The sequence below is a fragment of the Nyctereutes procyonoides genome, unplaced genomic scaffold (assembly GCF_905146905.1).
Source record: "Nyctereutes procyonoides isolate TBG_1078 unplaced genomic scaffold, NYPRO_anot_genome, whole genome shotgun sequence".
Classification (NCBI taxonomy): Eukaryota; Metazoa; Chordata; class Mammalia; order Carnivora; family Canidae; genus Nyctereutes; species Nyctereutes procyonoides.
The window spans coordinates 43,922,571-43,937,805 of record NW_026575140.1 but is presented as its reverse complement, the minus strand read 5'-3'; the positions used below and the strand labels follow the sequence as shown (position 1 = coordinate 43,937,805).

At 36.8% G+C, this 15,235-nt stretch overlaps 1 protein-coding gene and 1 pseudogene across 1 annotated transcript in view; one reads left to right on the top strand and one right to left on the bottom strand.

Moving 5' to 3' along the window:
* The window catches only part of CACHD1 (cache domain containing 1), a 203,066-nt gene that overhangs the window by 106,491 nt on the left and 81,340 nt on the right, over positions 1 to 15,235 (bottom strand). Inside the window, exon 2 of the mRNA XM_055305410.1 lies at positions 14,541 to 14,603. Within this exon, the coding sequence (XP_055161385.1) occupies positions 14,541 to 14,603 (63 nt within the window). The remainder of the gene's footprint in view (positions 1 to 14,540; positions 14,604 to 15,235) is intronic.
* Positions 8,191 to 8,664, top strand: LOC129497016 (60S ribosomal protein L23a-like; annotated as a pseudogene).

The following is a 15,235-nucleotide window of genomic DNA, read 5'->3' as shown; positions in this document are numbered from 1 at the left end:
TTTCAAGATACCCGAGTAGTGACAAAGGAGCTTCTGAGATCTCGGGGCCTTTACAATATAGACATAGAGCTTTAAGTACTGATACAGAGGTAGGAGTTGGTTTTGTTTTGTTTTGTTTTGCTGTTGTTTTAATTAGGAAACAACCACAACACTCACACAGACCACTTATATGAGGTGCAAAGCCTGGATGCTAGCGGGAAATGCTATTAAGATTTGCTAGAAACAAGAAGAAGTAATGTTTCCCATGTGGATTCCAAACCAGAGGAATGAGGATATTTGCTTCAATCACAACAATTTTATTATATCGTTCTCTGAACTATTCTGTGTGTTCCCTTGCCAAACTGCATCTGATATCATTCTCTAACTCACAGTTGGATTTGGGAAGGTCTTCTCATCCCCTATCTGATGACAAGGAGGATTGCAAACAGAAGACCTGGGGCATGCCTGCTCTCTATCGCAGTCTGCGTAGGATTCATTGCTAACACCTTCCTGGTGGTGGTGGTAGTCAGGGTGCCTGACATTGTGTCAGAGGATGTGACGGCGACACTCCTCCAGGAGTTTGCAAAAGAACCAGCATGCACTTTGCAGCATATAAAAGGACTAAAGACTGCTTAAGCACCAATCAGTGAAAATGTCTACCATCAGCTATTTTTAAAACAGCTATATATTAAAACAAAGTTGAAATCTTGGTAAGATTTATTTTTTATCAGTGTGTTACTTCATGGGTCCAGACTTTCAAAGGGTTTGGCTAATTCTGAAGCTCTTGATATTAGTAGCAATTAATTCCTTCACGTCCTCACCACAAGTATTTCCTACTGTGCTAAGGAATATATTAGGGATGATGTGGTCCCTGCTCTTAGAGGAGGCTCACCAGTTTTCAAATACACTCTGAGTTGAGATTCTGTGTATGCATTCTGCCAATGTAGACGATTGGATTGTTTTTCTAGTAGGAGCAGCAGTCTTGTGTGGATTTGGAGAGATCTTGGCTGTTACCTTCTCCCCAGTATTTGAGTACTATCCAACCCAGAGATACTGGAAACGTGGGTATAATGAGCTTAAATTGTTTCCACTTTTAGTGGAATGTTCATTTCTCATGATGCAGTCTTCCTGGCTTATAGAATGAAGACTTCCACTCAGTCCATTCCCTTCTAGTTAGATGCATTTTGAGTAAAAAGCCCATACTTTTCAAGTTTCTGCTTTACGAAAAGACGACATCTGCACACATACAGACTGCAGGGTTATGTGAAATGCTGGAGCAGGGAGAGATGCACAGTGGAGTGGGAGCTTATGTTTCTTTTCCTGCCCTGCTCCAGAGGCTTCATCCTTCAGTACCTGGCTACCAACTACTCTCCAGTGGTGCCTGCCTGCAACACTCCCTTCTCCCTGTCTTTGCTGATAGAGAAACAGTACCTGCACGCCTGCCTTTGCTGCATCTCCAACAGTGGGAACACAATGTATGGAAATTAAGAGAATGGGGGAAAAGGATTATTCTGGGTTTTTGCCAAAACAAGGACAAAAAAAAAAATCTGTAACTACATAAGCCTCAAATATTAGTGTGTGGTGGTGGTGGGAGAGAAAGATTTCCATTTTCTATTGCCGGGGTAAGAGTACATATAACAAATGTAAACATGAATGTTGGCTTATAGAGACTGTAAATACGTGCACAGAATACAATGCATATCTGTAAACAATAGATACTGCATTTTTTTGTGTGTTCAAAGAGAGTACATCATATCAAACGTGTGAGTACACAGGAGAGGCATGTGTGAGAGAGAGAGCAGGATTATCTACCCTTATCTCAATATGAGGCACATACATTGGCTAACATACAGGACACATATGCTTAAAGTCAGCGAGTCTATATTTGGCATCAGAATTAAACTTTTCATGCATGCATACAACCATATTTTAATTTCCAGATATAAACAAGCATATGGAACATATGCTGCATATATATTTTTTTCCTTAAAATATAAACAAAATAAATAGTTGAAATTCCAAACTGCTATTTATTAAATAGTGAGATAGGTAGCCATCTGGTTGCTTTCATTCTCCTGGGCCATCTTGCTCCCCGCCCCTCCCCCAGGCAAGCTGGCTGAGCAGTTCCTGATTATTAATCAGTAACATTGACAATAATCAGAAATACTGATTATTGGCTTGTCAGAAATACTGATTATTGTCAAAGCTTCATACTGGGAGAGAACCTAGGAGTCCTGAGAGTAGCAAAGGGTTTGCTACACTCTCCAGGGAAGCCATACTATGAAAAGCTTTACCAACCACAGTTCCACACTGGGAATGCCAAAGGGTCAACCAAGTTCTACTTGCGTGTAACAGAAAGGAAGCTCACTCTATTAGACTTTAATCCTAAGTACTAACTCAACAGCTGCAGTTTTTCAATTACTCCATTAGCTAAAAGTTCTTATATAAGAGGTACTCATTTACAAAACAACGCCAGCAACAAAACAAGCCAAAACCCAACAGAAATTCCATAGTGACATACATTATAAGCAAGTGTCTTAGGGTTATGTCCTAACGGAATAATGATGAATTGTGTGGGGGGGGGGGGGGGGGAGAGTGAAAGATTTCATTTAACTTTTATATCTTGTTTATGTTCCTGCAGGATGATCCCTTAGTAATACAATGCTCTTCCTCATATTACATCCTTGTGATTTATTAGAGAAAAGGCTTGTCACTAACAGTCCAGAAGGCACCCCAGTCATTGTTTTACCCATGTCAACTGAGCATTTAAACTCAATCTTTTCCTCATTTAGCAGCTAAGTATTCATCATAGTACTTAAAATGTTTAGACATATTCCTTTCTTGCTTTGGTTGATGAGTAATACTCTCAGGAGAGAATAAACCACCTTCCTTTTTAAAAATTGAAGACCTACAGAAAACTGGCAGTGGAAAAAGTATAAAAAGCAACATCAGACCACATTGATTAAAATCTTGGCCATATCACCTAATTCAAGAATGATTTTGGGAAACTGCTTAGCAGAGTCTCAATTTTCTCAAATCTAAAATGGTAAGAGGACTTTTATTTGTATCACAGGGTTGTGGTAAAAATTCAAGGAGATAATTCACATTAAGCAGCATTTGTTAAAAGAACACAACTGTTGTGTCAAATAAATAATCTTTCTCCAGAATAAACACCGTTTAGGTACAATCCAGTTCTTGCACCCACCCCCCATTTATTAGAACTCTAGAAAAAATTTCTAGTTTGAGCTGAAAGTACTGCCACATTAGATGGAACTGATAATCTATTCAGACCACTGTTCAGTCTCAAATACAATCAGGAAGTATTTCCCAAAGAGGGTACTTCTGTCCTTTGGGGCATCACCGGCAAGAGATTAGCAAGATATACCAAATATATGAACACATGTCTCGTGTGACTTAACTATGTCCTTGGGATAAGCTCTTTGTTTCTCTTCCTACAATGTCAAGTATATAGTAAGTCCTCAACAAATGTTTGCTGAATTCATCATCTACCACTTACCACAGTATGCTCAGAATCTCCCCTTCAAGAGATCATACTCTAGTTTATCCATTCATTCCCAATATCCATAAAGCACTACAACATTATTCTGACATGGTCCTTCCACTTAGGAGTTTATTTTTAGAGGACCTACAAATACCTTAAATTTTCTCTCTGCTTTAAGGACATTTAATATTTTCTTACCATTTCCAACAAAGTTTAAGGAGTATCTCCTAATCATAATATTTGTGCATTTCTTTTAAACCCAAACTCAACCTTGCAGGATTATTTTTGAAAAGCAGAAGGATGTAATCAATGGTAGACCTTTTTTTAAAGTGACACACTACTTTAAAAAACTTCATACTGGGCAGCCCCAGTGGTGCAGCGGTTTAGCACCGCCTGCAGCCTCGGGCGTGATCCTGGAGACCTGGGATCGAGTCCCACGTCAGGCTCCCTGCATGGAGCCCGCCTCTCCCTCTGCTTGTGTCTCTGCCTCTCTCTCTCTCTCTCTCTCTCTCTCTCTGTCTCTGTCTCTGTCTCTATGAATAAATAAGTAAAATCTAAAAAAAAAAAAAAACTTCATACTAAACTCTAATATATCAAGAAAATAAAGTGAATTGTTAGAGGAAGAAGTGGAAAGAAAAGAAAGATAGGAAGAAGTAGAAAGAAAAGAAAGATTTCATCCTTACATTTTACAACAGCTTCTGCAGTACCTTCCCTCATACCTTAGGAGATGAAATTTTGAGATATGTACTAGAACACCAAATCTAAATTCACTTGAATTCATAATCAGTTTGCTAACCACTTAGATGACCCTGGACAAGATATTTACCTGTGCATAATTTTCTTCGTCCGTAAGCTTTATAGAGCTGGTTTTGAAGATTATGAATTCCTGTAGCAAATGTTTACTGAGTACCTACCATATACTACACAGTAGATATTTTTTCCTGATACTGAGAGCACATCGAGGAATTAAATAGCTCTGCCCTCAAAGAGTTTTTGTTCTACTAGGAAATAATAATATATAAATGCATACAAAAATGCATATAAAAAAATAAATGCATATACACATCCTAGGTGATAAATTATAAGGAGATAAATAAAACTGAAATGAGGATAAAAAGTAAAGAGGGGTGCAATTAATAAAATTTAAAAACAAATGGCCAAGAAGGGCCTCACTGAGGAGAAACACTGAGGTAAGACGGAAGAATTTAAGGGGGGGGGGGGAGAGAACTATGCTGCTACAGAAGATTTAATGACAGTACTTAATACATATTCAATAAATGATGACAATTATTATCATAACCAATAATGAGACAAAGAAAACACAAAAGTAGAAAAATTCTGTCTTTGTCACTTTAACACTTATAATGACCTCTCTGATACAGTTTTCCTGTATGGAAAATGGGATAATGATAGCTGCACTTTTTATGATGTCATTAAGAGGATAAAATGAGAAAATATGCATGGATATACTAAAAAATAAAGAGCCACATAAATATTACAACTATCACATCCTCTCTTATACTATTTTTCCAAAGTGAGAGACCACCATCTCATCTTATGGAACAAGGCATACGTGGGCCAGGAAGAGGGTTTCTAAGATAAAAAGGAATTTCTCTTGGAAAGTCAGACTATGAACAATAAGAGCTGAAACAGACCTAGATTAATTCCCAATCAAGGAAACCTAAACAACCTGCTCAATTTGCCAGGGCTCTGGTTTTCGAGAATAATCATCTGTTTGCTCTGAGCCTTGGTTGATTCATTATAAATTCCTCATCTGGGTGGCTTCACTAGCTTTCAATCTTCCTTTTACCTTCCTACAAATTTAGTGCCTTTTGTTCACTTATTCAACTAAAATTTCATGAACACTTACAATAAACACAGAGCCAAGTGCAGATTTCAGTAAGTGGGTGAATTAAACCAGGGATCAGCCTAAATAAATCCCCCAGGGACAGGTGGGGGAAAGGTTAGAGGCAAAGAAAGAATGGAATCCATCTACACCACCTCCAGGATTCCTCTAACTCTGGACAAGTCTGAGCCTTGAACATACTTAACTAGGTAATTATCAACAAAATGTGAGCCTTCAGGCTACTACCACACTAGGTTATATTGGCTGGGCAATCCAAAATAAACCCAGATTCTGGAAATATGAATACCAAGGTGCAAGGGTATCTCTAGAAACTTTTTTAAAACAAATATTTGCTAAATGCCTACTTTAGTACCAGGCACAGGGAGCCAGAATTCAAAGACCTGATTCTCAAGTGTTCAGCACTTCCACACCTCCTCTTGTTTACCATTGTCCCTTTCTTCTGTGGTTCAGTGCACAGTTCAATAATGTAACCAGGTTTTCCTACAGTGAAGAGTTTCCAGTAATAGAAATACACAAGTAATACAAATGCAAAGCCAATATAAATCCCATGTCCAGTCTCCTACTTCTCGACTAGCATGGCTTCTAGTTAAAGCTCCCACTAGTCCCCTTTCAAGGGTCTTTCTGTGACCATTCTGTCCCAGAAATTCTCTAAAATTCATAGATCTTTTCTTGCAGGCGTTACTTAAGAGTATTAACACATTAAGAATAGCAATCTTCTCACTCCTTCACTCTTATATGCACACTCTACCGGCATTTTTTTTTTTTTAATTTATGATAGTCACACAGAGAGAGAGAGAGAGGCAGAGACACAGGCAGAGGGAGAAGCAGGCTCCATGCACCGGGAGCCCGACGTGGGATTCGACCCGGGTCTCCAGGATCGCGCCCTGGGCCAAAGGCAGGCGCCAAACCGCTGCGCCACCCAGGGATCCCTCTACTGGCATTTTGAAAGCAGAATACAAAATACTGAATACCTCTGAAAGCAGAATACAAAATACTGAAATGTCTAGTCTGTGCCAGCCATGTAACTTTTTAAGCAATCTTGCAAAATAGACTATTACCTCTATTTTGTAAATAAAATGGATGCAGACACTGAAAGGTTAAGTGTCATGCCAAAAATCAAATTGATAGTAAATGACAGAACCTATGTGGAACTCTGTTTTCTGTATCAAAAGATGAGGCTCTTTAGTTCTCCATTCCAAGCAATCCCTACACAAGAAGGCTGCCCCAAAGACTGGAAGGAAGCTTCCTAACCTTTCTGGCCTGGTCTCAGAGGTCCCTTCCAACTCTAAAATTCTGAAACATCCCACTACATACAACTGATTATTCACATTTTGGCACATAAAGTATCCTCTCTCTAAAGACAGACTATGTCTATTCATAGTATCTTTGAAGAAAGAACTATTTTGTGTTTGTGCTGCTTCAGAGTATATTCCTTCTTCTATGAATAAAGGGATATAATTTTGTTCATGATCTAGATATTGCTTTTTAGATAGATTCTAATCCATTGTTTCGACCTGGTCCAAATTCCTCATGACTAGAGACTTGAATTTATACTTAGGTACAAGAATAATTTGGAGTATTAGCACCTGCTAAGTATCAATTTCTTTTAAGACCAATATGCTTCTCCTTTGCTGCACTCCAGTGAATTGTATTTGGTGAAATAAAACATCAAATTCTAAATCTTGCAGGTAGAACTGTCAGTATCAAATAACAATTGATAAAAATAATTAAGAAAAATGACAGACTTCTACCAAAATACATTTTAAATGCTAGAGTGTTTTGAAACACTAGAAATAGACTAGCAGTTTGCATCCAATCAGCCCAATTGCCTGCTAAAACAAACAAAAAAAATCAACTCTTCTCACAGGAATATAATAGAATCCAAAATTTTTCATAGTCTCCAGAGTACAGTCCAAATTTTTTGATAGAGGAAAAAACCAAAGTGTGACCAATTTTCAAGAATAAAGAAACAAAAATCAAATTCAAATATTTGCAGATGTTAGAAGCAGTAGGCAGGATTCTAAAGCAGCTATCATAACTATGCTCAAGGATACAAAGGAAAACATGCTTGCAACGAATGAAAAAATCTTAGAAAAATACCCCATTAGAAAGAAACAAGTGGAAATCCTGAAGTTTAAAAATCTGATACTGAAGCTTTAAAAAAAAAAAAATCTATCTGTGGAGTTCAACACCAGGCTGAGGCAATAGGAGTAAAGTTAAAGACAGATCAACAAAAATTATCTCATCTGAAAGTCAGAGAGGAAAATAATTTAAAGAGGAGGAGGAGGCATTACCTCAGAAACATGTAAAATATCAAAAGATCTAGCATATATGTGATTAAAGTCCCAGCAGGAGAAAGGAGAATGATGCAGAAAAAATATCCGAGGAAGTAATGATCAAAACTTCCTCAATTTGATGAAGACTATACATTTATAGATTTAGAAAGCTCAACAAACACCAGAGAGGATAAATAAATACCAAGACTGTTAGGTCTAGACAGTTATAGTCAAATTGCTGAAAACCAAATAGAGAGGGGGAAAAAATGTCAAAGCAGCCAGGGTGTGCGTGTGTGTGTGTTTTTGGGGGGCAATGATATTACATCCAGGGACAACTTTCACAGACTTCTCATCAGAAATGGAGTCCAGCACACAATACAACATCGTTTGTGCACTAAAAGATTTTTAAAAAGCAATCAGTCTAGAATTCCATCTCAAGCAAAAATATCCTTTAAGAGTAAAGGCAAACAGACATTTTCTGAGCAGTACAATAATAAGAGACTTTGTCACCAGAAAATCTTCACTACAACTAAATATCAAGAGAAGTTCTTAGCCCTTTCCCTTTCATGAAGATGGCGCCAAAGGTGAAGGAAGCCCCTGCCCCTCCCAAAGCCAAAGCCAAAGCCAAGGCTTTGAAAGCTAACAAAGTGGTGCTGAAAGGCATGCACAGTCACAAAAAAAAAAAGAAGATCCATATATCACCTACATTCCGACGACCCAAGACCCTGCATCTCCGAAGGGAGCCCAAATATTCTCCAAAGAGCACCCCCAGGAGAAACAAGCTTGATCACTAGGCCATCATCAAGTTCCCCCTGACTACTGAGTCAGCCATGAAGAAAACAGAAAACAAGACACTTGTGTTCATTGTGGATGTCAAGGCCAATAAGCACCAGATCAAACAGGCTGTGAAGCAGCTCTATGACACTGATGTGGCCAAGGTCAACACCTTGATCAGGCCTGATGGAAAGAAGAAAGCATATGTTCAACTGGCTCCTGAGTATGATGCTTTGGATGTTGCCAACAAAATTGGGATCATCTAAACGGAGTCCAACCGGCTATAAATCTAAATTTTTTTCACCATAAAAAAAAATAAATAAATAAATAAAAGAAGTTCTTAGACTATCAGTTGATTATCTTTGGAAATAAATGAAGCTCATTGGAAATGGTCAAGTACCCAACATTTATTTTTCTTTTAATTTGTTAAGTTCCTAGGACAGTTTAAAGCAACATCTGTAACATTCTCTTGTGCAGTTTACAACAGACATGAAGGGTAGCAGTGGAAAAATGGACCTATAAGGTTATGAGCATTCTAGATTTCATATGAAGTGTTAGAATATTAATTCCAAAAACACTGTAATAAGTTAAGGCTGTATATAATTTATATAGCATAAACCTAAAAATAAGAGAAATATAGCTTTAAAAAGCTAAGAGATTAATATGAAATTCCAAAAAACTTCAAAAATTCAAAAGGAGGTGGGGGAAGAACTAAAAGAGGGGAAAATGAAAAAGCAGTTGACCCAAATCCAAAAATCAAAGTAAATACTCCCAACTAAAAAACCTAAATTGACAAATTAAAAAAAAAAAAGCCTCAACTATATTCTGTTTACAAAAGATACACTGTTACCAATGGAGACCAAAGGTAGATGCTTATGAAAAGACAGTGCAAATAGTAAGCATAGAAAGGCTAGAGTGACTATATTAACATGAACTTAAAGTTCAAGGAAAGACCAATGTAATCAGAGATAAAGAACATTTTACAATGTCAGAAACAACAACTCATCAGAAAGACCAATTTTAAACGTATACATGCCCAATAATGAAGTCTCAAACTATAGGAGGCAAAAATGGGCAGAATTAAATGAAAAAATACAATTCCACCAATATAGATATTAACAATCCTCTTAGCAATGATAGAATCAGACATATAAAAATCAGGCCCAAAATAAATATCTAAATTATCAACCTGCTAAACCTAATGAGTATATAAAGAACCTAAGAGTCAGCAACTGCCAAATACACATTCTTTTCAAGTTTACATGGTATACTCACCAAAATACATCATGTGCTGAACCATAAAACTCAAAATTTCAATAAACTAAGAAGGACTGAAATCATATAGAATATGTTCTTTGACCACAGTGAAATTAAATTAGAAATTAGGAACAATAGCTAAGAAAATCCCAACTGTTTTGGAAATTGGACAACACACTATAAAGTAATCCATGGGTCAAAAAAGAAATTAGAAAAGATTTTAAAAATTGAACTATAATAAAACAGTGATAAACTTTGAGCTGTAACAAAAGCAGTGCTTAAAGGACAGTTTACAGTGTTAAGTGACTCTATTTGAAAAACCAAAAGGTTCAAAAAAAAAAAAAAGGTGTTAAAAATAAAAGAAAAAAAACAAAGACCTAAAATTCCAATTTAAGAATTGAAAGACCAAAATTAACCTAAAACATAAGGAAAGAAATTATAAAGAACTTAAATCTGTGAAATAGAAAGTGGAGTAAATTAATGAGGCCAAGTTCAAGTTTTAAAAACTTGATCATCACCAATTTACTTTGCCATTCATTCTCTCTCTCATTCTGTCACTCTGATTTATCCATTTAACTGATTTTTTTCCCCAAAAAAAGCTAGCATTTTGTTTTACTGTTTTATGTTCTATGTGTTTCTTTTAGCCTACAGATATTAAAAGAATAAAATATTAAACACTTTTATGCCAACAAATTTGACAATTTAGATGAAAAGGACAAATTTCTTGAAAAAAAAAATCCACTTACAAAAATTGATACGAAACAGAAAATCTGAGAAGAAACGAAACCTCCCCCCTAAACCCTACCCACAAAACCCAAAGACCTGTAGCTATTAAAGAAACTGATGCCCACACAGAGTGCTCCAGGTGCAGATGGCATTCTGGGTGTATTTTACCAAAACAGGAAGGAATACCACGGATGTGATACACTCTTTTCAAAAGTAAAGGACAAGAGAATGTTTCCAAAGTGGTTTTATAAAGCCAATACCCTAAAACCACAAAGTGATAAGAAATAAGGGAAAAAGAAAAAGTAGAACAAGGTAAAGGAAAATCAGGAGTTTGGCAGGCAGGGTGGGCTGCATCTTAAAATACGGCGGTCTCCTCTTTCAGCAAATGACTTCTGAGGAAAGATGAAGCAGGTGAAGGCCCTTGGAGTCCTAGGTCTGCACAGCACCAGTGCAAAGCCCTAAAGCAGGAATGTACTAAGAAACACCAAGGAGGCAAGTGTGGGATCCTGCAGACCCAAGCCTTGTAAGTTTATCAACACAACTGAACTGATCAACTTCTTAATACTGATGTTAATCAAATAGAACGAGGACCCTGGATTTAGCAAATTGGACATCACTGGTGACCTTGAAGAGAGCAGTTCTGTGGAACTTGTAGGGCTGGACAAAGTTTTAGAGAATGGAACAACTGGATCCAGGGAGTATAGACACCTTGTGATGGTTTGGGCTTCAAAAGGAAAGAAAAAATGTGGCAGAACATGGAGAGCAAAGTGGGGTCAAGGGTTTGTTTGTGGTTAAGACAGGAGAATAGCTTGTTTACACGCTGAAGAATAGGATCCAGGAGAGAGAGAAGTAGACACCATTTAAGAAAGGAGGAGTACTGCTCAAGGAAAGCCCTCGGTCCAAGGTCAGGTACATCACACACGTAAGTGTTGCTCTTACCATGAATGCCTGTTCCAAAAGAATTCTGAAGTCCTCTAAAATCAGCTACTGCCATCAATAGTTTATGAAATACTGCATGAGGAAAATATGTTTGCTATTTCACTGAATAAGTGATTAATCTAAATAATTAGTAGAACATTTGTGAAAAAGTTAGACCAAACTCTTGAAACCTGTCCAAGGAGCCTCTGATTTCTTTGATGATCCAATTAAGGGCTCCAAGAGGCTCTTTCTCCCTTTGTTTCTTTTCTTCTTCATTGCTTTGTGTCTTATGGATGATGATTTGCTCTCTTTGGGGCACTTGATGAAAAATTTATTTTTCTTGATTCAAGTTCAATTTCATATAACAGCTTTATGTGCTCACACAATTTCATTTCTCAAAGTTTTAAAAAATGGAGTCTATGGGAAATGCTCCTCGTAAGAATGCACGCAGGGGATTTTTATTTTCCTTAGGCTGTTGCCATAGACTTTTGGCAGCAAAACTACACAGATACTGAACTAATTAAAGATTTAAAACACATTGTTAGGCATTTAGACCCACACTCTGAAGGTTAATTTAAAAGAAATAATTAGAAAAAGCAAAGTCTATGCCATAGAGAATTTTGTGGTAAGAGTCAAGAATCACAAAATGTTTTTTATTAGTTTAATTACTTTGCTCCCCTAACCAGAAGATATTAACAACACATTAGATTTACTTGCCAACTTATATAATATGCACAAGTCAGATCCAACTCTCAATGAGATCTGATTAGTAAGGTGGGAGAGTAAGAACCCATGAGGTTCTAGTTTTCATTACCCCGATGGAGGAATGATGGATAGAAAACTCAAGTCATGATTCCAGATCCTACAAAATACCCCAAAACATGAAGTGGTCCACTAAAGACTGAGCTAAAAGAGAGTACAGAGGTCAATAACCTACTTTGGATAACTAGCCTGTTTTGGCTTATCAAACAAATCTTATAAGCAGTTGAGATTGTTCTTATAATAATAATGACATGATAATTATCTTCACATACTGGATGCAAAATAGGCATAAGATCTATTTGTTCTGGGTTCTTCCAGAGGGCAGACTAGAAAGACTGGAGAAAGGTTAAAAGTACATTCTGGGTCAACATAAAAGAGAACTTTTTGATAATCAGAGAGGGGAAACACAGAACCATGTGATAATTTTCCATTTGAATTACTCAGATTAAAAAAAAAAAGCTTAGCAGAAGCTATTGTTTTGAATTGAAAATACAAATTTTAAAAATGAACTCTTAAAAAAATATTCATATATAAAACTTTGTGTCAAACTTGAAACTAGCTAACTTAACAGCCATGAGACTACAGGTAACTTATTTTATCTCTTGGAGCTTTAGTTTGCTCATCTGTAATAAGGGTATCTTTCCTTCAAGGTAATTTGGAAGGGGGCGAAAAATCAATGTAATAAAGCACCAGGGTTCTGTAAGTGCTCATTTGCTAGAATTTAAAAAAAATTATGAAAGGCTTCCAAGCTTTGTGCACAGCTTGATAAATGAAGCAATGACATCGGTCTGGGAAAACAAAACAAGTTTCACATTTGAATACAGTTGAAGAACTTGTCTCTGTTACTTCAAGGAAAGCAATAAAACTGATATCCCTGGATCAGTTTCTTTAAAAGGTTATCAAGTGGCCTCTGGTCTCCCAAAAAGTTTCCCCAAACATGCTTTGTGTAGAAATCTTCCCTACATTAAAAGAAAAAGCGCCTCTTAAATTTCATGACCCTAAAAGCACTTCTCAGTTTGCTGGAATAAAAATAAGACAGGAATCATTACGATAAGACTCGATACAGTAAACCACATCATATTCACTGTAATTTAGGGTCATTAGTTTTTAAAACTATCTAAAGCTAAGAAAAAAAGAATACATACATAAGTGCTTACATCCTCTAAATTTAACCTGCAGAAACCAATAAAACATTTTAAGATCTATACAGAGGAAATGCTCAACTTCAAGATTAAACCACAGTAATTTCTTATAAATAACTATCCCATAAATAACTTCACTCTAATGACAGTTGCAAAGGTTTTTCCTCTTGTATAGCACTTCTGAAGCTTGGATCAAGTCAAGCTGTTTTCCATGAATAAAATAAAGGCAGCATCTCAGAGTTTGAATTATTATGTGTTTTACTGTAGTTATCTTTTTATTCTGGGGAAGCACTCTGCTACACTCTGGTTTTTAGCTTGGTTCTGTTTTTTACTTAAGTTTCCAGCCTCGCTTCAAATTACCAGTTGATAGTCACATGGTGTAATGAAGTTGGTGGATTAGTTGAAATTAAAACCCAGATTCCTCTTTACCACCCTTCTTTTCAAACACAGATCAATTATTTATGACCAAGTTCACCAACACTGTTTTAATTTAGGAAGCAGTCCATTTGAAGGCAGCTGTAAATAAAGTAAATAGAATCTGGCCTCAGAACTTCCTGATCCCACACAGCATTGAAAGGAGAAGAAAGAGGAAAGGAAAGAAGCAAAGGAAGGATACAAGGGGAGGAAAGGAAAAACAAAGAACAAAAGAAGCCAATATCCACTGAGCTGCTTCTATGCCAGAATCTTCCACATAAAGGATCTTATTTGTTCTCAATTAACAATTCTCACTTCATAAAGTAGATATTGTATTCACCTTATTTAAAACTTAGAAACTGAAGGTCAAAAAGGCCAACTTGCAGGGCACCTGGGTGGTTCAGTTGTTGAGCATCTGCCTTTGGCTCAGGATGTGTTCCCAGGGTCCTGGGATGGAGTCCTGCATCGGGCTCCCTGAAGGGAGCCTGCTTCTCCCTCTACCTCTCTCTGGGTCTCTCATGAATAAATAAATAAAATCTTTAAAAAAAAAAAAAGAAAAGAAAAGAAAGGCTAACTTGTTTACTGGGGGGTCATGGAATAAGGGAGAATTTGACCTGGGTTAGTCTGACTCCAAAGCCTGGACACTTCTTCCGATATTGGATGGAATAATTTCTAATCTTTTTAAAATTTGGATCCGTTTAGGAGTTTTCAAAACAAAAAGGAATTAAATAATTATTTCCAAAGTATAACACAAATAGTGAAAAACCATCCATGGAACCATTCTATCAACTGTCTATAAGAACTTCAAGTGTGAGGTTAAGACCTACATGAAATCACACACAGAACCGGGGAAAATCTCACAACAAGCAATGAAGCCATATCCAAAAGCAAGACAAAAGGCTGAGGACTGAATAATCTCTTACCTGCTGTACTTCACTTTCTCCATTTGAGATTTTCTCAGTGTAAACAAAGGAGTTGAATATTCGCTGGAACAAAAAGAAAATGAACAAACATTAGATTTTCTAAAGACAGTCATTTTCTAATGAGAGTGTGTGTGCACGTGACTAATTTGTTTACAACACAAACAGAATCAGACAGAAAAAATTTAATTAGAATACTGTTATTTTACACAGAGAAATCCACATATCAGCCAAAGTCAATCACACTTATATAAGCAATACCCAGGCACTTCTGTAGTGAAATAAACCAGATGTTCCACTATATTTTTCATTTTCAGAAATACATTTAATTATAGATTTCCGGAGCCCATGCCATTTTATCCAAGTGGTATAATCTGACAAAGTTGTGTTTCTCATTTAAATCCTGCACTCCCTGAATGCTGTAATTGTTTACAGACACTAGAATCTAATGTAATAAAGGTCTTTAAAAAGGATTCTTTCCATATTCTCTCATGTCCCTGGTCCCACCAGTACCTACCAAATATTATCTATCACCTTCATTACCCAAGCACTCCCTCGAGAGGGTAACATAATAGGGCTTGCCAAATATGTGCGGCCTTAAGATCCAGTTCTTACATGTCAGGAAATGGGACAGCCGTGCCAAGACATTAGTCCAAACTGTGACACACAAGCACACACATTCTTCCACTGCTCTCTGC